Source organism: Erinaceus europaeus, chromosome 1, assembly GCF_950295315.1.
Source record: "Erinaceus europaeus chromosome 1, mEriEur2.1, whole genome shotgun sequence".
NCBI classification, from domain to species: domain Eukaryota; kingdom Metazoa; phylum Chordata; class Mammalia; order Eulipotyphla; family Erinaceidae; genus Erinaceus; species Erinaceus europaeus.
In genome coordinates, this window is record NC_080162.1 from 50430436 (window position 1) to 50453991 (window position 23556).

Below are 23556 nucleotides of genomic sequence, written 5' to 3' on the forward strand. Positions count from 1 at the left end.
GTGCTCTCTCTGCTCACCCTGTCTCTGTGTAAAACATGCTTTCAGGGGGATGTAAATTGTTTTTAAAAGCTTCCATCCTGGCCCACTGCTAATTATTACTGACCCAGGAGGATCTGTACTAATTTGCCTTAATAAACCTATTAAATAGCAAATTTCAGGAGGAAGAAACTACACAGCCTTTATTGGATTAGTATGATTGCCAGTGGATATCAGCACTAGTATAGGGAGAAAAGCCCATTAAAGGCAGCACAATGCTGGGGAGATAATCTGGCCAAGTGTGTTTCCAATAAACTGTCACTGGTCACAGTTTGTGCTTTTGTGGGAGTTGCAGGCAAATGTTTCTAGTATTCACAGGAAAAAGAAAGGGGTGGGGTGGGGTAGGGAGAGGAAAAGGGAAAGATAGTGCTTGTTCTCCCAGACCAGATGCAGGTCATTCAATGTGGAGATTATGAAATGAAATAAAACAATCTCAAACCTCTAGGTCATTGAAGAACAGATGTGTGTCTGCAAGGTTGAAAATCATTTCTTCCATCATCAGGCCAATTCGCACAGAGGTTGTGGTGTCCTGTTAGCAAGAAAAGAGGAGAATTACATCTAAGTGGAGTTGTTACCTCAGTCTTGTCTTCCTCTAGTCCCACATTATAAAGACATTTTTTGGGGAGCCTGTGGTGGCACATTTGGTTGAGTGCACATGTTAATGTACAAGGACCCAGGTTCGAGACCCTGGTCCCCATATGCAGGGGGAAAGCTTTGCGAGTATTGAAGGAGTGTTACAGGTATCTCTCTGTCTCTCTACCTCTCTATTACTCCCTTCCCTCTTGATTTCTGGCTGTCTCTATCCAATTAATAACTAAAGATGATAATAAAAAAACTAATAAAATCAAAAAGACAGTTTTTGGTCTTTTTAAAAATATTTATTTTCCATTTTGTTGCTCTTGTTTTTTTCATTGTTGTTGTTATTGATGTTGTCATTGTTAGATTGGACAGAGAGAAATGGAGAGAGGATGGGAAGACAGAGACGGGTAGAGAAAGATAGACACCTGCAGACCTGCTTCACTGCCTGTGAAGTGACTCCCCTGCAGGTGGGGAGCCAGCGGCTCGAAACGGGATCCTTGTGCCAGTCCTTGTGCTTTGTGCCACGTGCACTTAATCTGCTGCGCTATTGCCCAACTCCCAATTTTTCATCTTTTCTCATCAGCAGGACTTGAAGTGTCTCTCTGTGGGGTAAGGGAGATAATGCTGCACAACTTCTTCAGTATTGACATTATATCTTCCCCAACTGCAATTGTATTCAGGAATTGCAACTGTTTGAAGAACCAGAAGTGGCTATAATCAAGGAGGGTCTCTTGCAAAAAGTGGGCTTTCAAAATTTCTCTTTAACCTGTTTGTTTTCAGGGAGGCCTCAGAGACTTCAAGGAAAACAGAGTATAAGCCATGTAGAAACTACTGGGAAATCTGGACATTAGTTATCTTTTTTTAAATTTTTTATTAAAAGTTTTTAAATATTTATTTATTTTCCCTTTTGTTGCCCTTGTTGTTGTTTTTTTGTTGTTGTAGTTATTATTGTTGTTATTGATGTCGTTGTTGTTGGATAGGACAGAGAGAAATGGAGAGAGGAGAGGAAGACAGGGGGAGAAAAAGACAGACACCTGCAGACCTGCTTCACCACCTGTGAAGTGACTCCCCTGCAGGTGGGGAGCCGGGGGCTCGAACTGGGATCCTTGCACCAGTCCTTGCACTTTGCGCCACGTGTGCTTAACCTGCTGCGCTACCGCCTGACTCCCTAGTTATCTTTTTATAATTATCCTGATGCTTGCTAATTCTACCCACTTAGGGAATTTATTTTTATTTTTTCAAATTACCCTTATTTATTGGATAGAGATAGCCAGAAATTGAGAGGGGAGGTGGATATAGAGAGGAGAGAGACATAGAGACACCTGCAACACTGCTTTACCACTCACTAAGTTTTCCCCCTGCAGGTGGAGACTGGGGGCTCGAATCCTGGAATTTATTTATTTTTAATTAAAGAGAAATGCAGAAATAAAGATACAGAAGGAGAGAGACCAGACCACTGTTCAGTTCTGGTTTATGTACTGGGGATTGAACCTGGGACCTCAGAACCTCAGAACCTCAGGCATAAAACCCTTTTGCATAACCATTATGCTAACTCCTCAGCCCCACTTTTGGTATTTAAAGATCACTGTTCTCTTACAACGGAGGATTAATTATAACAACAAACACACAGATAAAACCCACTATGCTACATCCTTATTCGTGAAGCTAGATATAGCTATTTAAAAAAAAATGAAGCTGGGCGGGGGCGGGGGGGGGGGGGCGGTGGTGGTGCCTATATTACCAAGCTACATAAAGACTGGGGTTCTAACCCCTCATCCCCACCTGCAGAGGTCCAATTCACGAGCAGTGAAGCAGGTCTGCATGTGTTTTATCTTTCTTTTCCTCTATCTCCCCATCCCCTCTTAATAATTTGTCTTATCTAATAATAATAAAAAAAGAAAACATGCTAGAACTACTGATATTAGAACTATCTATAGTCCAGAAATACAGTATTAAGTAACATAAGGAAGTTTCGCTGCAGCACTATGTGTGAAACATAATGGTGTAATAAAAGGGTCTCTAGAAAATGGGGGGGAGAGGGGTGCTGAAAGCCTTGGGGCATGATCATGGATAAGGACTAAAGATGGGGGAGAGAGTGTCTTGCAGTCACCTATCATGGGGAAACTAGAGGTTGTACCTATATGTTGACAACTATGCTATAAACCATTAACCCCAATAAAGTGGCAAAATTCTGAGAGCTGTAACAAAAAAAGGGTTCATCCTCATTCTCTCTCTCTCTCTTCTTTATATTGCTGTGCAGACTGCATGACTATTCACCCATTGTGTTTGTGTGTGTGTGTGTGTGTGTGTCTCCTTAAGTGTTTTTCCCTGTAGGAGGATGAAAGATACCAAGGGTTGGCAAGCCATAGTCCACGGGCCAAATCTGGCCTGTCACCTATTTTTGTAAGGTTTATGAACTGAGACGGATGGTTACATTTTCTTTCTTTCTCTTTCTTTCTTTCTTTCTTTCTATTTATTTATTCCCTTTTGTTTCCCTTGTTGTTTTATTGTTGTAGTTATTATTGTTGTCATTGATGTCATTGTCAGGAAATTGTGAGGATGTGGCCTGGCAGGGCTTGACATGACCTGAGGAGTACGTCTATTCTGTCAGTCTCTCTCTCTACCAAGAGGTTGAGCAAGGAGGGACAGGAGTAACCCCAAAGATTTGCCCCATCTTATCAGACTCCCTGCTTCACAAAGCACTCTGCATTCCTGATATTATGGCCATTAGACAAAAAGAAAGGGGGAGATGTCGGGAAATTGTGAGGATGTGGTTGAGCTTGGCAGGGCTTGACTTGAGGGGACATCCATCCTCTCGTCTTATCAGACTTATTATCTACATAATCATTGTTTTTCCTGAAAGATCCCCACCCATTCCATTCCTTTGATCTATCTTCTTCCTACCCTCAAGACCCTCCCTGCATGCAGGGTATTATTAATCCTACCAGTTAAAACCCTCACAACAGTTAAGGAAGTTCCAACCTTTCCAGCCCCTTTTGCCTTTCTCTGCCCCTTTCCTAGCCATTTCCATTTCGACTTGCTACTTCCTTAAACGTCCAGGTCCGATGTTTAAAAGCCTTGGCTCTCTGATCAATAAAGAATTGAATTGCCTCCCACCATGAGTCTGTTCCTGAGTCATCTCTCTCATATCTCTGAGTGAGTAGCATCCCAGGCTGGCTCCGATTGAGTTCTCGCCAAACCAGAGAGTACGTGTCCTGGAAGAGGCACCCCCACACTAGTCGGGCAGTTGTTGTCAGATATGGCAGAGAAATGGAGAGAGGAGGGGAAGACGGGGGGGGGGGAGAGAAAGATAGACACCTGCAGACATGCTTCACCGCCTGTGAAGCGACTTCCCTGCAGGTGGGGAGCTTGGGGCTTGAACCGGGATCCTTATGCCAGTCCTTGCTCTTCATGCCACGTGCGCTTAACCTGCTGTGCTACCGTCCGACTCCCGGATGGTTACATTTTCTAACAGTGTGCTGTTTATGGTTGATTGTCGTGCTTTGAAAGCACCGGTGAATTGCTGTAAGATCATTATTGTCCTGCAAAACCTAAACTATGTACTATATGTCCATTCACAAAAAATGTTGTCTGCTGCTCTTTAAGCAGATCCTTCCTGTTGGACTTGGCTGTGATTTCATGACTTGCTTTGGTCAATGTGAAAAGGAGTTAGTTTCACTTCTGCTTAGAAGTTATAAAAGCCAGAGCTTGGTTCACCATGCTCTCCTTATCCCCCATTTCATAAGATGAAATGTTCTGGATCAAAGTCTCTCTGGATCACAGTCCCTCTGTTAACATGAATGCTTGAGTAAAAAAAAACTACAGCAGACTACAGTGGACATGCCCCATAAAGAGAAGTACTGGGAGTCGGGCGGTGGTGCAACGGGTTAAGTGCACGTGGAGCAAAGCGCAAGGACTGGCATAAGGATCCCGGTTGAGCCCCTGGCTCCCCACTTGCAGGGGAGTCACTTCACAGGCGGTGAAGCAGGTCTGCAGGTGTCTGTCTTTCTCTCCCCCTGTCTTCTTCTCCTCTCTCCATTTCTCTCTGTCCTAGCCAACAACAATGACATCAATAACCACAACAATGTTAAACAACAAAAGCAACAAAAGGGAAAATAAATATTAAAAATAATAAAAAAAAAGAGAGAAGTACTGTACATAAAATGTGGGGGCTGTCTGTGATACAGCCTACCCTCCCGAACTGACACAGGTAGAAAACATGCAGCATAAAGGTTTTCAACTCTGGGGGCCAGGCAGTGGCGCACCTGGTTAAATGCGCACATCACAGTGCACAAGGACTCAAGTTCCAGCCCCTGGTCCCCACCTGCAGAGGCAAAGCTTCACAAGTGGTGAAGTAGGGGCCAGGGGTCTCTCTGTCTCTTTCCTTCTCTATCTCCTCCTCTCCTCTCAATTTCTCTCTGTCTCTATCCAATAACAAATAAAAATAGTAAAAAAATCAAAACAAAAAACGTTTTCAACTCTGGCTGACTCTGGAATGATCTGGGGAGTATTTAAAGATTCTGATGCTCAGGCTATACCCCCAAGGCCAAAAGAAAAAAAAGTTTAAAGCTCTGCAGAGGATTTTAGTTTGCTGTCAAGGTTAAAAACCTTGTAGTAGTATATGCAACTGGTAGAAGCATATGCAACACACTCCTAGCAATACTCCCAATTAATGTCTACTAAGTACTTTCACCATGTCACTCTGTTAAGTATTTATTAATTTAATTCCCTCAAAGCTCTGTGAGATGAGCAGTATTACTTTCTCATTTTTCTGACTGAGCTCACAAAGGCCAGGTAAGGTGACACAGCAGGCACGTGTTGGGATTCACACCGTGTAACCTGGTTCCAGAGCAGCCTTGCTTTGCAGGAGAATTTGGAGGGTCCAGGGTTGGAAGAGGAGAAAGGAGGTCTGGAGCTATCTGTGCCATACACATCTTTTCCATTTGAATTTATCACAGGAAGGCTATGCTAATTCTACTTTAAAAATAAATAGTGAATGGCATCAACCTTTTCTGGCAAAAAGAAAAGAAGAAAATATAGACACACACACACACACACACACACACACACACACACACTGTGAAGCAACAAGCCCAGGAACATGGTCATTAGACGCAACACCTCATCAGGGCCTCACTAGCCAAATCTTAGCACTTTGGGTCCTGGCTGGAAGTCACAGAGAAAAGTGAAGAGATGAGGAAAACAAACTTCTCAGGGCCAAGGAGGGAATCATTGCATGGCCTGGGGAAGGGTTTTGCAAGTGTTTCCAAACATGACTCATACCCAAACCACTTGACTCCTGCATAACTGCACAGTCCTCCTGGCCGACTCTGTGCATCTAACCACTGGTGACTGGTCCTCAATTTCCCAGACAAAGAGCTAGAAGCTGCCATCCGGACTCATTCACTCAAAGAATTTCTTTAGGAAAAAAAAAAAAAGGGAGTCGGGCTGTAGCTCAGCGGGTTAAGTGCAGGTGGCACAAAGCACAAGGACTGGCATAAGGATCCCGGTTTGAGCCCTGGCTCCCCGCTTGCAGGGGAGTCGCTTCACAGGTGGTGAAGCAGGTCTGCAGGTTTCTATCTTTCTCTCCCCCTCTCTGTCTTCCCCTCCTCTCTCCATTTCTCTCTGTCCTATCCAACAACAACGACATCAATAACTACAACAATAAAACAACAAGGGCAACAAAAGGGAATAAATAAATAAATAAATATAAAATTAAATTAAAAATAAAAAAAAAAGAATTTCTTTAGGAAAATGTCTACTCCTAGCCCAACATGCAACAATAGGAAAAGTCATTATTGCACGCAAAATTGTGAAAAGTATTTGTGTAGTTCTCAGAAGGAAAATAATCCACCTTGATAAAAACTGAAATGTATTTTTAAAAGATTTATTTTTTATTTTTTATTTTAGAGATAGAGAGGCACAGAGGCAAAGATGAAGAGAGAGAGAGAGAGAGACTGAGACTAAGACCACAGCAGTATTCAAATGAGCTATTTCACTGGTCAAAGCTGAAATGATAATTTGTTATTGGATAGATGTGAAGAGGAAGTATTCATGAGTGTGATGGTGATGGAGCACAGATAAGAAAGGATAACTAAAGTCTTCTAATTGGGTAAGCTAGAGATTGTGTATAAAACAGGAAAAAAAAATCAAGAGGTAGTAACATAAGCAGGAATTGGGAAGTACTCAAAGAGATTCAAAAGCAAGAGTTGAATATTGTTGCCCTTGGGCAGAAGAAGTAGAAAGTCACTGGGGACTGGCGTATTTTCCTAACTTCCTCTGCATAGCTATAGAAGTTTTATACTATAGGCCTGTATTTCTTGGAAGAAAAATTAAAAATAAAAGGAATCAGAAAATAAAAGGAGTCATACTTAGTTATTTTATTTTTCATTCTCTACCTTAGAGAGAAATCCATACTTGTGAATAAGGAACATGTAAAAGGAGATATTCATTTCAGAATTGTTTGTAAATATCAGTAGCAGGCAGAGGAGACTGGAGAAATAAAATGGAGGGGGTGGGGAAAAAAAGAAATAAAATGGGGGGTATTCATGCAATGGCAAACAAAATTCAAAGAAGTCCATGGACAAACAAAAAAATAATGTGTGTAAACAATACTTTTTCCTTCCTTCCTTCTTTCCTTCCATTCATTCATTCATTCATTCATTCATTCATTCATTCATTCATTCATTTTTTTTTTAACCAAAGCACTGCTTAGCTTTGGCTTATGGTGGTGCTGGGGACTGAACCTGGGACTTCAGAGAAACTCAGGCACAAAAGTTTTTTCTTTTGCATAATCATTATGCTATATCCCTAGCCCAAAAGAAGTTTTATGAATGTTATACACCAAGTGTTATTACCACTTATTAGAAAGACATAAAACATTGCTCTGTTTTACATGGGCACCATTATATCTGTAAATATTTGAGAGGGTATCAGTAAAGTCAGAAGAGTTCTGGAAGGCAGAGAGAAGGGGGCAGTCATTACAGGTCAATAGCAAAGTGAACTATAACATTCTTTAGGATATGCTAAGTTTTTTTTTTTTTAAAGGAGAAGGGATTCAAACACTTATTGTATAATTAAAAATAAAAACAAAATTCCAATGACACTAACACATTTCTGACTTTAGGATACTCTCTGTTCCTTAAGTAGTCTAATTGTTTCAGGTTTTCCTGAAATCTACCGGCCTTCCTGATTGTTTTCAGCAGAGTGGCTGAGACCTTATTCAAGGAACCTGATAAAGGCTAGTTGTGTGGAGACAGAAAAGTCTGGAATAACCCAAGAAAAGCACCAGTGTCCTAGGAGTTAAGTAGCACCAAGTGTTACTCTGGGCCAGACCACTTTATCCAAGTAGAAAATGTTTTTCCAGGGTTGCAAAGATCAAGAATCTAAGAAAAAAAAATGCTGGTGGAGACTCAGCATTAATTAATGTGAAATACATCTGGAGTGAGGACGAAAGCCATGGGCTTCGTCTTGGGCTGCCTGCTGAATGCGTCCTTAATATGCTCCATAAACAACCCGCCCCCCCCTCTGTTGGCTCAAGTCACCCCGGGCAGCTTGGAGAGGGAGGACCTTCTGTCTGACCCAGCATGTTTCCCAGTCAAATAAAGCCTTAAAATATGGGAGTCTTCACGCCACGTTCTTCAGCTAATAAAAGGCCACTGACCCATTCAGATCCATTCTGATCCTTCCACTGCTGGACGCTGCAGTGGCGATTAAATGAGATAGCACATGTGTAAACACCTAGCATGGTGATATGCTGAAGGCATTGCCCACCTGCATCCACTTTCTCACACCCTTAAACCAAGAACCTGTTTCTGTAAAGCCAACTGAAAACTTGAAACCAGCCGGTGCTTTAAAATGTTACTCACATGAAAACCATTTTCTTAATCAATTACATACTCTTTGGATTAGAGAAAAAAAAAATCAGTGGTTAATTTTCTAAACAAGCAACAACAGAAACAGATTTTTTTAAAAAAAATGATCAAGTTAAACCAGAACAGAGATTCCCCAAAAGGGGGAGTTTTTCCAAAACAGTCTTCAATTTGTAACTTGTCCTTCTGAAGGGCTGTGCTGGGGACTAGTGGGGTAGGAGGTGGTGGATGATCAGCCATTTTTGACACTGTGGGTGGTTCTCTTCCAAAGAATCAGTCTAAGGCACTGTAGATCTCTCCCCCCCCCCCCATGTTCTAATGTTCTACAGATTTCTCAGATTTTTGGATGATGGTGAGATGGTTTATGAACACATGCATTCATGGAGGAGGCTGGTGAAGAGGCTCTGAGCATTGGAACCCACAATACCCCACCCCCCACCCTAGGCAGATGCTGTGGGTCTGAATGCAGCTCTGTAACCTAATTATTACGCATTCTTGGTGAAGTTCTCTTAATTAGAGGAGGATGGTGGGGCCTTTCACCACATGGGCCTCTAAGATCTGCCTTGTGGATCAGGAAGTTATCTTGTGATGTATGGTTGTGTTTGTTTCCTGGATGGAAGCGACCGGGAGAGGGCCTCCCCTCCAGGAAAGTTTTTCCTGAAATGAAATTAATCTGATGTCAAACAAACATGAACGAAGAAAACAGCATGTGGATTCTTGAAGGTTTCAAACTCTGAATACAAGTTATGCAGGATTAATTAAGGCAACAGCAGTTGTTTTCTGTCAAATGTTTCCAGCACAGCCCCTTCAAGAATAACTTAAAATTTTATAAGCTCCCCAATGTCAGTAGTATTTTAAAGGTCTACTTCCCAATCCTTTAGTTTAGCAGGCAACCAGTTTCACTTCAAAAAGAGTCCATGGTTTTAATCAAAAAAAGTTATTTTAGTGAATCACCATTCTGTTTGCCCATTAAAATGTTCCTTTCTGTGTCTTCCAATTTTTTTTGTAAGCCTGTTGTGCTTTTGTAGCAGACGGTTCTAGAGGGTATATGATTCAGAGACATGAGAATCACACGCTACTCAGCATCACAAACAAAACAAAATGGAAGGCACATTCACATTTATTTATTTATTTATTTATTTATTTATTTATTTATTGCCTCCAGCTGGGGCTCAGTGCCTGCATTACAAATCCACTGCTCCTGGAAGCTATTTTTCCTTTTTGTTGCCCTTGTTGTTTATTGTAGTTATTGATGTCATTGTTGTTGGATAGGGCAGAGAGAAATTGAGAGAGGAGGGGAAGACAGAGAGGGGGGAGAGAAAGACAGACACCTGCAGACCTGCTTTATCGCTTGTGAAGCGACCTTCCTGAAGGTTGGGAACCAGGGGCTCGAACTGAGATCCTTACGCTGGTTCTTGCGCTTTGTGCCATGTCTGCTGAACCTGCTGTGCTACCGCTCGGCCCCCTCGAATTTTATTTTGACTGTTCTTCTACAACCGATTGCATAACAATAACAACAATAGTTGGGTAAAAGGTGGGTTTTGAGCCAGACTGTTTATGATCAAGGGCTGTTCTACCTCTCAGCGAGATGCTTTTGTGCACGTTACATAACCTTTGTGAGCTTTGGTTTCTCATCTGTAAAATGGGGTTACTTATCTCATAGGGCTAGAAAGGGTAAATACATTTTCCAAAATGCAGGAAATGATCCTTTTAAGGGAAAGTTTGTGGCTAACATTAAAAAAAGAAGAGTGGAATTAAAACAAGAGTCCAGGGGTCAGTAAACTGACCCAACTGCTTGCTTCTGTAAATAGTTTCACTGGAAACCAGCAATGCTCATGCCTCACTTAATGATGGATGTTCTTTCCCTATAGCGGCAGTTGCCAGTTGCCACTGAGCCTAAAGTCTAAAAAATTTAAATACAGTGAATTAATGACTATTAAGAGCTTAGAGCCATGCTTGGAACACAGCAAGTGCTGAATAAATGCTAGCTTAATGACAGCTACTACTATTAATAGGTATACTAGCTGTTAAGTCATAACGAGTACAGATACTACTATGTGACTCGTTCATGGTCATTCAGCTTGTAGGAGGTAATTTTAGGACTGGAGCTCAGCTTTGATCTGATTCCAGACTCCATCAATCTCGGGTTGTCCCATGCTGCCTGTTATGGCCTCTTTGCTCTGAATGGGCGGCTGCCTTCCAAGGCCCAGCTGCATGACTGGAAAAGGGTGTGCTGTCTGCCTTGGGATATCCAGATGCACTAGGTCTCTATGACATTCCGTGGTCTCTACTAAAGCAGAGTTGCTTATCTGATTTCATTCGGTATCCCTGCTATGAAGATTTAGAGGCTGTCTGTGCATTAAAGAGTCATTCAGCAGGCCTCGGCCACTCAAATCCTGAACATTCTGAAGAAATGTCTGTGATCAAGACTGGTCCTTGGCTAGCTCCCAGTATCTGAACTTGGAGCCCTGTTGCTGTGTAATACCAGTTGCTTGGGCAGCTTTCTTAATAATGTGATTTATGGTGAAGGCTGGGCTGGAGGACTGGAGTCGGAGCATCTGAGGTCAGTCCTGAAGGTGGAATATGTTTCTATCACTTGACCCCACCGTGACCCTGCACAGCAATCTTGAGTGGGCACCCCCAGCTGCATCACTTTGCATGTGCTGTCCCATATCAGCTCTAGGAGGGTTATGAGGAGTCTGTGACTTGCTGGGAGAGGAAGCCTGAAAGATTGTGCTCACTTTTCCCTGGATGTTACTCTGTGAACCTTGTTCCTTTTCCTCATTCATCCATATCCTTTCACTGTTAAAAGCTATGAACTGTGTCTTGTGACTCTCTTGGTGGCCACTGAAACTGAAGGTGGCATTGGGGACCCTTAGCACAAGGTCTTCTTTATATACTTTAAGAAAATGTCAACTGGTTAACAAAAGAGGCAACATGACATCTTTATGGCTCTAAATAATAGTAATAATTATGTTAGTTACAATTTTCTAGAAAAATAATGCCCATTATTGGCTTTCCCAAAAGGCTTCTAAGCCTTGGCTTGGCCAGAATCTCATGCGGTCAACAGGAGCCGATGAGAATTGCTCCTGGAACTTCAGATATAACTACTGGAAAAGAGGAACCTTCTTATTTTGGGGGTGGATAAGCCTGAGGATGCTGGCAGTAATATCTGTCACCACTCAAGAACAGTCTTCCTACCAAGTACACACATATTCAGATACTGCCATTCTGATTGAGAGTCCAATGCATTATCCACTGCGCCACCTCCCAGACCTCATACTGCCATTCTGTAGTCAAATGTTCTCCTTCTTAGATACTACCATTCTGAAGTCCACTTCTGGATATTTTGGCTATTAGAATAAGTAAGGGGCTGGGAAAATAGCATAATGGTTATGCAAAAGACCTTCATGCCTGAGGTTCTGAGGTCCCAGGTTCAATCCCCAGCACTACCATAAGATTTTAAGAAGAACAAATAACATTTTCTTTTTGTAGTGCTGGGTTATGAACCTAGGGTTCATTATCATTGATGTCATACCACTGTACTACCTCCAAGTCCAATGTTTTAAAATGCTTTCTTTCTTTAGAGATAAAAAGAGGAAGAAGAGATAGAGATACCAAAGTACCATTCTACCATCTATGGAATTTCACTGGCTGTTCATGTGATGCCAGGGATTAAACCCAGGGTCTTGAAGTATGATAAGGCATGCGCTCTACCTACTGAGAAACCTCCCACCTTCCTTTTCTTTCTTTTTTTTTTGTATACTAAATATGCATTAAGATTTTTGTTACTTAAAATGGAAAAACTCTTGAATCTGTTTGCAACTTCTCTATCCCATGCAAAAAAGTACTTCTAGCATTGGTGAAGTCCAGCAGACAAACTGAAGTACCCCTACACTTCTAAGCAGTAAACAAGCTTTCTTAGGCAGAAATTCAGAAAGACTGAATGTTTGCTTCTCCCACCCAAGGTGAGGGAAGCCAATGTGTGGAAGGATCTGAATTATTATTTGAATTTCTCAATAGTCTATCCTGCATAAACACATTCCTTAGTGAGACAAATGAATCCCCCTTCCCCAAATAATCACCATAAACTGCACCCACTATTCAAGAGGCATGAAAAGGAACCAAAGGCAAGAAGGTAAAGTGACTAGACCATCGATCACAGAGGTCAGTAGGATTCAAGTTCAAATACCATGGGGCTGCATTTCTCCAGGGGCATGAACTTGTTCACATTTCCTGGCCTCTGTTTTCTCATCTGATGTGAACAGTAAATTTCTTCTAGGGGTTTTATAGGATAGTGCAGGTGGTGTGACACTGTGGCGTGATCAGCAGAATCATCATCATCATCATCATCATCATCATCATCATCATCATCATCATCCCATTAAGGTTCAAAATCTTCTTATTAGAAAACTTTCCCAGGGCCAGGTGGTGGTGCACCTGGTGAAGTGCACACATTGTAGTGGGCAAGGTCCTAGGTTAAAGTCCCTGGTCCCCACCTGCAGGAGGAAAGCTTCACAAGTGGTAAAGGCAGGGCTATAGGTGTCTATCTCTCTCTCCCCCTTTTTATATCCCCCTCCCCCTCTCAATTTCTGTCGCTATCCAGTAATAAATAAATGAAAAATTTTTTAAAAAGAAAACTTTCCCTGCTTAGAAATTCTCATGTAATCATTTAACTTGGCATTTCATAAACCACAGCCCTCCTCATAATACCTTTGCCAGTCTTGACACAATGCAGAGCAGCTGTACTATATTAACTTAATATTTTCCTTTAATTTAGCTTTTATCCTAAATGTATTTAGAAAGAAACTTGTGTCATGACTATAAAGGGCAAATAAGAACAGGAAGGTAATCATAAAGATAAGCATGTACATTAGTTTCTTAGGGCTGCTATAACAAATGGCCACCAATTTAGAGGCTGTTTTCAAACAATGTACATCTATTCTCTTGTAATTCTAGAGACCAGAAGTATAACATCAAATATGTTGGTAGGGCTGCATTCCTTCCAGCAACCTGAGAGAGTTAGTTTCTTTGTCCCTTTCAGCTTCTAGAGGTCACCTACATTTCTCAGCATGTGATTCTTTCAAGTCAGTCTCCTCCTTTGGTCCTCCCATCTCCTTCTACCCACTCTGGCCGGTCTCCTGCTTCCATCTAGAAGTCCCTGTATGATTACCTGAATACCACTTAGTCCTTTCTGCCAAATCCCTTTTGCCATATAAGTTTAGCATTCCCAGGTTCTGGGGACAGAAAAAAAAAGAACATTTTTTTGGGGGGTGCACTAGTTTGCTTATCATAGTATATGATGGCAAGTTACAAAATGCTACCCTGTTGGTTAGATCATCTCATTCAGGTACCATGGTTCCCCCCCCACCCCAGAACATTTCTAAGCTCTGGCTTATGGTGGTGCTGGTTGAACCTGGGACCTCAGAGCCTCAGGCATGAGATTCTATATGCATAATCATTATGCTACCTCATGTGCCGTATTTTAAGGCAGTGATTTCAGCAGTTCATAATGAAATATTGAGCTTTAGGAAGTTCTGGTAGTTGAAGTAGACTCAAATTCTGATGGTAAGTGCGATCAGTCTGTAGACCCACCTGCCAGTCTGTTTCCTGGCAGTTTTCCCTCTGACTGGGAGTTGGGGGTGATGGAGGGAGGGGCATGGTGCACATTGACTGCAGTTTACAAATGCACCTGCCCTATCTCCTCTTCGTCTTTATAATTCAATTTCCTGAATCCTTTACAAGTAAGGGATTAAGAGACATTTCCCCAAAATATACAATTTAGGAACAAAGTCTTCTGGCTTTGTGTGTCTGCTGTGTGCTGGGCTCTGTGCTCAGTCCTTTACTGAAATTATCACATCACTGAGCTTATTTTGAAAGGACTATTAGTTCATCATGGGGTGGGGGAGGTGGTAAGGGAGATGAAGAACAGGCATATCTGTGTGCTGGACTCTGTATAAAGACAGTTACTTTCTTTTTTATGCCTATAGTTCTATTGTTAAAAGAAGGCAAGGAGCTTCTTCAAAATAAAAAAATTGAAGAATCTGAGGAGGTTGTTCAGTGAGCAGTGCATAAGACCCCAGGTTCAGTCTTTCAAGCCAAAAATGGCAGCCTGGTTTCTCTTTCTCTCTCCCTCTCATAAAGTACATAAATATTAAAAACAAAACAAAACAAACAAACAAAAATCACAGACTTGTCCTTATTTAAGACACACTATCTTCTGATGGCCCTCTGAGCAAAGCCAAGAGTCTGCAGTGGCTACCACCTACCTCTCCCAACCAAGCTCCCCTTGCTCTTGGAACCGGGCAAACTCATTCCTGTCTCCGGTCTTTGCACTGTTCCCTTTGGCTAGCATTCCTGATCCCTGACTTTGTCATGACTGGCTCACTTATGACATATGGTCCCACTGTGGGCACCAGAAAGGCATCTCAGATCATTCATCTGAAGGAACCCAGATGCTGATTCCATGCTCTTTTTTTTTTAAATTATCGTTATTAATTTATTGGATAGAGACAGAAATTGAGAGGAAGGGGGAGATAGTGCGTGAGAGAGAAAGAGAGACACCTACAGCCCTGCTTCACCACTAGCAAAGCTTTCCTCCTGCAGGTGAGGACTGGGGGGGCTTGAACCTTGGTCCTTGCACATTGTAACATGTGCGCTCAACCAGGTGTACCACCACCTGGCCCCCTGATCCCCTGCTTTTTCAACAGGCCATTTCCTGGAAGAGATTTTTCTTAATGTATCCATTTGTTTAGTTCTTTGATCATTGAAGATTTTTATTTATTTATTATTGGATAGACAGAGAGAAATTGAGAGGGTAGGGGGAGATACACAGGGAGAGAGAGAGATAGAGATAGATAGATAGATAGATAGATAGATAGATAGATAGATAGATAGAGAGAGAGACCTGCAGCCCTGCTTCACCACTTGTAAAGCTTTCCCTCTGCAGGTTTGGGACCAGGGGCTTGAACCCATGTCCTTGTGCACTGTAATGTGAGTGCTTAGCTAGGTGTGCCACTGCCTGGCTCCCTTGAAGAGTTTTTTTAACACCTGTTTATGAATTGTTGGTGCTTGTCCTTTAACCAGAAAGCTAGTTTGCACCTGGAACATAGCTCAACATACACTAGAAGTCCAGTTAAGTATTTTATAAATGAGTTTGACTGTGTGAGCTTTATGTATGTTATCACATGCCCTTTGTGAAGTATTCTCTCTTTATTTTATTTATTTATTGATTTATTGCCTCCAGGGTTACTGCTAGGGCTCAGTGCCTGCACTATAAATCCACTGCTCTTGGAGGCTATTTTCCCCCCTTTTGTTGCCCTTGTTTTATCATTGTTGTGGTTATTATTGTTGTTGTTTTGGTGTGCACTTAACCCGCTGTGCTGTTGGTATGCTTCTAATTCTGCTAATATTGGTATGCTTCTAATTCTGCTTCTAAAACCCCTTCTGTTTCATTGGTTTAATCCCCCCTGCTTAACACTGTATTCTATTTACAAAACCACTGTTAACTAAGCACTACCCTGCCTGCAGGGCATTGGTTTAATCCCCACTGGCTCATGATGCCTTTTTGCTCCACCCCCTCTCTTAGTACACCCTGATTTCCACCAGTCTTTTTTCGTTCCACCCTCTCTATATCACATCCTGTTTCCACCCTACTTGGCAAGTATATATATAAGGACAAGATTGTGATTAGAGATAGCTTAGATTGCACTGCGTTCCACATGAATAAAGACTGAACTGCGTACCACTCAGCCATGAGTCCCTGGTCGTCTGTCTCCTGCCCGCGAAGCTAGCCGGACATAATGGTGCCCTGAACAAGGACTGGCACTGTGCTACCGCCTGACCCCCTTTATTTTATTTGTTGTTGTCAGAGTTATCACAGGGGCTCAGCACCTGCAGGATTCCAGTGCTCCTAGAAGATTTCCTCTTCCCTTCCTTTCTTCCTCAGAAAGGAAGACACAGAAATAGGCAGACAGACAGATGAAGAAAGATACTACAATGTCTCTCTACCGCTCATGAAGCTTCCCCTGTGCAGGTGCCCCTATGTGGTGACTGTGGGACTGAACCTGGGTGCTGGCACATGGCAAAGTGTGTGCTCCATCAACTGAGTCATTTCTCAGTCTCCTGACTTCCACATTTTAGAAATAAATCAGTATCAGGAGTTTTCTCCGGACCCTATTTTCCCCCTTACATTTTAGAATGAAGGAAATGGGTTGGCAAGATAATTCATCTGGGAAGGGGCCTGCATTGCCATGTGTGTGGCCTAGGTTCGAGTTCAGTCCCCACTGCACTGGGGAAATTTTTGGTGCATGGTGTCTCCTCCTCTGTCTTTCATTCTATCTGAAAAAGTCAGTCTGGATCTACGGAGTCCTGGTGACAGCAGTATCAACAACAACAAGCAGCAGAGTGAGAGAAGAATGAGTGAAAGGGCAACGCACAGTTCTCAACATCTTTCTCTCTGTGTGTGCTCAAGAGACAAAGAGAGAGAGGGAGAAGAGGAGGGAGAGAGGGAGAGAGAGAGAGAAAAGAGAGAGAGAGAGGGACTATAGCATTGAAGCTTCCTTTAGTGTTGTAGGGGCCAGGCTTGAACTAAGGTCACATACATAGCAAAGTAGGGCACTACCCAAGCAAGCTATTTCATTGGCCCTCATCTGTGTTCTTGTTGCTGTGCCAAGTAGTGTTGAAATTGAACTTAGAGACTCACCTATTCAAGGAGGGCGCTTATCACGCTCAGTGATAAGCGCCCTCCCTGGCCCCTGATGGCACTTCCCTGGCCCCTGATGATGTCTACTTTTAATGGAATAAGTGTTTCATTTCATTAAATTACACTCTCAAAGTTGGGAAGGATGTCAAAAAGCTGCCATTTAAAAATCATCTCTGGTTGTCTTTTCAGAGCTTTCCTTTCTAATAACTCCTGGGTTTCAGAGAGGATAAAAGGAGGTCCCATGGGGTGAGGAAGGTTCTCCCCTTATTGCCTCTGAGCATTTGTGCCTTTAATTTCCTGGACTTGATATAGAAAAGTAAAGTTACTCAGTAAATCCCTAACTTCACAGCACCATTCACCCCAAGCCCCCAGGCCAGGAATGGCTCTGTGGGAACCAGATACCTTGGTTAAGATTGGAAATCAGATCACTTCAGCCTGCCCTGAAGGGCTCAGAATCCTTTCTCTGCCCCTAGTGCTATGTCCCATTTATTGGCAGCCCATAAATTTTTAGAATGTCATTGTAGGAATAAGAAAAAAAAAGTATTATGGGAAGCTCTATTTTGGTAACCTACTTTAGGGCCTCTTTAGATCTATTAATGGTATCCAAATGCATTGCTTCCAAAATTCATTCTCAGAAAAAAAAACAAAACAAGAAAAGAAAACAAGTCCATCTGAATTTGTCTTGTTCTCACATCCAGCCAAGCCTGGCTGCTACTCAGGTATCCCGTTTCCTCCTTACCAAAGGTGCTCCAGGTGGGAAGCCAGGCTTGGTCTTTCCAGGTGGGGACAATATGTTGAATTTTGCATTTTTTAAAAGAAATTTTAATTGATTTAGCTATGATCAACAAGTCCCTGTGAGATGGGACCATCTTGGACCATATGATAGAGCTAGTAGGGTTACTGATATTTTAATCCTGTTTATTGCAGGTGTTTTTTTTTTCCCCCTTGTAGCTTGCCTGATCTCCACTCCATGCCAGTAGCAACCTTCATAACACCCCCCACCCAGCCCTGCCCAGCGACAAATGGAAATGTCTCCAGACATTGCCAAATGTATTTTGGGAGGCAAAATCACTCCCAGTAGAGAACTACTGCTTGAAACAATTTTAAGATAATGAAAAGGCTTGGTCCTTAGTATTAGTTGATCCACTCTGTAATTATAGAGTAGGCAACATCATTAGTGAAACTTTCTTCTTTTTCAAACATACTGTTATTAGTGATTTAACAGTGATTTACAAGTTTGTAAGATAATAGGGGTGTAACTCCACACCACTCCCACCATCAAAGTTCTGTGCCCCTTCTCCCTTCATGAAACTAACTTTCTAGCTAGGTGTTGAGTTAAAGTGAAAAGAAAAACCTAGAAGTCCAGTGGTGGTGCATCTGGTAAAGCACACATATTACTATGCACAGAGGCTTAAATCCCTCTAATTCCCAGCTGTAGGGTAAAGCAGTGCTGTAGGTGTATCTCTCTCTCTCTTTCTCGCTCTCTTCCTCTCTCCTTCTGTCTCTATCAGAAAAAACAAGGGGGGAGAGGGAAGACCACCAGTGATGGGGCTGTCCTGTAGGTACCAAGTCCCAGTGATAACCCTGGTGGAATAAGTAAATAAATAAATAAATACAAAACAGAACCTAGAGCCAGGGAGATGGCTTAGAGGGGAAAGTGCATGCTCAACACTCCATATAACGGAGCAGTGTTCTGGCCTCTCTCAGATAAAAGAAAAAAAAAATCAGGGGTTGGGGGGAGATAGCATAAATGGTTATGCATAAGACTCTCAAGTCCTGAGGCTCTGAAGTCCCTGGTTCAATCCCTTGTACCATCATAAGGTAGTGTTTAAGAGTGGTCTGGTTAAAAAAAAAAAAAAGTCAGGATCTTCCAAATAGCTGGATGGGAGGCAGAATGTATCATTCTCCTATGAAAAAAGTGGGTAGTGAGACACAGTAGAGCCACTGTCCTGCAAAGCCAAGCTCTGGCCTTCAGACAGGAGGGGTGCATGACTGGGGCAGGTCACTGTGCCTGTTGCCTCCTCTGTGAGATGTAGGTGACCGTGGCACCTTCTTCCTAGAGCCATGTGGTCAGTAAACAGGCTGATCTATGGGAAGCACTGGGACAGTTGCCAGCTAGGCACGAGCTCTCCTGAGGGCTAGTTCCTGTGATTCACAGAGTAACTTCTCAGGGGCTGGATCAGTCACATCCATCACTTACACTTCCTGTCCCTTTTTCAGGTGCCACTGAAGAAAGGATCAAGGGGAGACAGCTTGCAGAAGGAGGCTGGCTTGGCACTTGGTGATCCCAGGCTCTCCCCTTTCATTTCAGCACCCAGACAGCTGTGAGCCAGGCTTGTGTCTTGCAGGGACTTTGTCTGGGCTTGCAGACTCTTGCTGCAAAGGAAAGACCTGCCCATTCTGGAGAAGCTTCACAAATACAGGCAGCCTGCCACCTGGGTTTGTCTCATTTGTCTCGCTTTCCTTCTGGGTCAATTACTCGGATATCCCTAACTTCAGGACAATACACTTCTGCACCTTTTGTGCATCAGAGGTTCCCCCCACCCCCCCCCCCCGTTTTATTTTAAAAGGGAAAACATACAAACACATAAAATCAGTCAAAGCCATCAGCACCATGCAAACCAACCAGGCTTAAAAAAAAAATTGCTGCCAAGTAGCTGTTTACAAGCTGAACAAATAATTACTCTGCCACAAGGAAGAAAAGTATTAATTAAGGCTATTCATTAAATCAGCCTCACTATTCTGTGGGGTTTATCTCTTGGAAGTGTCAGCCAGAGGTTAGGGACGGATTAACACACAATGGAGAGCTTTGCCAGTTAAATCTCCTCCTTGTGGTTAGCTTTTCATAATAAAGTTGTCATTAAAAGAAAGAATTTAATGGTTTTAATTGGGTTTAATTACTTGGAAACTCCTGGAAAACAGATCAGCTTGTTTAAAAGAGGAAGACAAGAAAATGACGGCTGCAAAGAAAAAAAAAAAGAGAGAGAGAGGTTGATTCACATGTTTAAACAGTAAAGTTAAAAAAAAAAAAACTTGGCTTCTTTGATAGTTTCATAGGAGAATAGAGAAAACATCTCCTCTTGGTTTAGCAAAGGGGTCTATTTGAACTAACAAGAACTCTACAAAAACATACAAAACCCTCAAATGCTGTAGAATAAGTCCTGTCATCACAGGAGTCACACTGACTAAATGATAAAATCATGGTCAAATTTAAGAAAATGAATAAAGATGTCTAAACCAGTTTCTCTCTTTGGAGTTTTATCCAAGTATTTAGCTTTGTAAAGAAAGTTTTTTTCATCCTCTGAAAAATATTCTTTTAGCTGGAGAGGTCTCACAGCTTAAAAAAAAAAAAGTCTTTTCCTAGGATGTAAATTTAAAGATGAAAAGAAATAATGGAGTTCTGAATGTAAAGGTAACATGCAGTTCTTTAAAAGACATTTATTGTAACCAGAAGGACAGAAATCACTAAAGTTAGGGCAGAAATAAATAACATTGAGAATAGGAAAACCATACAAAAGATCAACGAAAGCAAATGTTGGTTCTTCAAAAGAGTAAACAAAATCGACAAACCTTTAGCCAGACTCACAAAACAAAAAAGGGAGAAGACCCAAATAAATCGGATAGTAAATGAAAGAGGAGATATCACAACAGACACCGCAGAAATTCAACATATCATGCGAGGCTTCTATGAACAACTATATGCCACCAAGCTAGAGAACCTGGAAGAAATGGATGATTTCCTAGATACCTACTAACTTCCAAAACTAAGTAAAGAGGAAGTGGATAACATGAACAGGCCCATCACAGCTAATGAAATTGAAACAGTTATCAAAAATCTTCCCCAAAATAAAAGTCCTGGACCAGATGGTTTTACAAATGAATTCTACAAAACCTTCAAAGAAGAACTAATACCTCTACTTCTAAAAGTCTTCCAGAAGGTTGAAGACACTGGAATACTCCCTGCCAGCTTCTATGAAGCCAACATCACCCTGATACCAAAAGCAGACAGGGACACAACCAAAAAAGAAAACTACAGACCAAATATCTCTGATGAACATAGATGCAAAAATACTGAACAAAATTCTAGCCAACCAGATACAGCAGTATATCAAAAAGATTGTTCATCATGACCAAGTGGGGTTTATCCCAGGCATGCAAGGTTGGTTTAATATACGTAAATCAATCAATGTGATCCACCACATCAACAAAAGCAAGACCAAAAACCACATGGTCATATCAATAGATGCAGAGAAAGCCTTTGACAAAATACAACATCCCTTTATGATCAAAACACTACAAAAAATGGGAATAGATGGAAAATTCCTGTAGATAGTGGAGTCTGTATATAGCAAACCTACAGCCAACATCATACTCAATGGTGAAAAACTGGAAGCATTTCCACTCAGATCAGGTACTAGACAGGACTGCCCACTATCACCATTACTATTCAACATAGTGTTGGAAGTTCTTGCCATAGCAATCAGGCAGGAGCAAGGAATTAAAGGGATACATATTGGAAGAGAAGAAGTCAAACTCTCCTTATTTGCAGATGACATGATAGTATACATGGAAAAACCTAAGGAATCCAGCAAGAAGCTTTTGGAAATCATCAGGCAATACAGTAAGGTGTCAGGCTATAAAATTAACATTCAAAAGTCAGTGGCATTCCTCTATGCAAACACTAAGTTAGAAGAAATTGAAATCCAGAAATCAATTCCTTTTACTATAGCAACAAAAACAATAAAATATCTAGGAGTAAACCTAACCAAAGAAGTGAAAGACTTGTATACTGAAAATTATGAATCACTACTCAAAGAAATTGAAAAAGACACAAAGAAGTGGAAAGATATTCCATGTTCATGGGATGGAAGAATTAACATCATCAAAATGAATATATTACCCAGAGCCATCTACAAATTTAATGCTATTCCCATCAAGATTCCAAGCACATTTTTTAGGAGAATAGAAAAAATGCTACAAATGTTTATCTGGAACCAGAAAAGACCTAGAATTGCCAAAACAATCTTGAGAAAAAGAACAGAACTGGAGGCATCACACTCCCAGATCTCAAACTGTATTATAGGGCTACTGTCATCAAAACTGCTTGGTACTGGAACATGAATAGACACACTGACCAGTGGAATAGAATTGAGAGCCCAGAAATGAGGCCCCACACCTATGGACATCTAATCTTTGACAAAGGGGCCCAGACTATTTCATGGGGAAAGCAGAGTCTCTTCAACAAATAGTGTTGGAAACAATGGGTTGAAACATGCAGAAGAATGAAACTAATCACTGTATTTCACCAAATACAAAAGTAAATTCCAAGTGGATCAAGGACTTGGATGTTAGACCACAAACTATCAAATACTTAGAGGAAAATATTGGCAGAACTCTTTTCCACATAAATTTTAAAGACATTTTCAATGAAACGAATCCAATTACAAAGACGACTAAAGCAAGTATAAACCTATGGGACTACATCAAATTAAAAAAGCTTCTTCACAGCAAAAGAAACCACTACCCAAACCAAGAGACCCCTCACAGAATGGGAGAAGATCTTTACATGCCATACATCGGATAAGAGTTTAATAACCAACATATATAAAGAGCTTGCCAGACTCAACAACAAGACAACAAATAACCCCATCCAAAAATGGGGGGAGGACTTGGACAGAATATTCACCAAAAGAAGAGATCCAAAAGGCTGAGAAACACATGAAAAAATGCTCCAAGTCTCTGATTGTCAGAGAAATGCAAATCAAGACAACAATGAGATATCACTTCACTCCTGTGAGAATGTCATACATCAGAAAAGGTAACAGCAGCAAATGCTGGAGAGGGTGTGGGGTCAAAGGAAGCCTCCTACACTGCTGGTGGGAATGTCAATTGGCCCAGTCTCTGTGGAGAACAGTCTGGAGAACTCTCAGAAGGCTAGAAATGGACCTACCCTATGACCCTGCAATTCCTCTCCTGGGGATATATCCTGAGGAACTCAACACATCCATCCAAAAAGATCTGTGTACACATATGTTCTTGGCAGCACAATTTGTAATAGTCAAAACCTGGAAGCAACCCAGATGTCCAACAACAGATGAATGGCTGAGCAAGTTGTGGTATATATACACAATGGAATACTACTCAGCTGTAAAAAATGGTGACTTCACCGTTTTCAGCCGATCTTGGATGGACCTTGAAAAAATCATGTTGAGTGAAGTAAGTCAGAAACAGAAAGATGAATATGGGGTGATCTCACTCTCAGGCAGAAGTTGAAAAACAAGATCAGAAAAGAAAACACAAGTAGAACCTGAAATGGAATTGGCGTATTGCACCCAAGTAAAAGACTCTGGTCTGGGGTGGGTGGGT

General features: G+C 41.7%; 1 protein-coding gene across 3 annotated transcripts in view; it reads right to left on the minus strand.

Annotated features, from left to right (window-relative positions):
• EYA2 (EYA transcriptional coactivator and phosphatase 2) overlaps positions 1-23556 on the minus strand; it is a 326053-nt gene that overhangs the window by 57936 nt on the left and 244561 nt on the right. For all 3 annotated transcript variants that reach the window (XM_007526717.3, XM_060185905.1, XM_060185898.1), the window contains one exon: positions 476-565. In XM_007526717.3, the coding sequence (XP_007526779.1) occupies positions 476-565 (90 nt within the window). The remainder of the gene's footprint in view (positions 1-475; positions 566-23556) is intronic.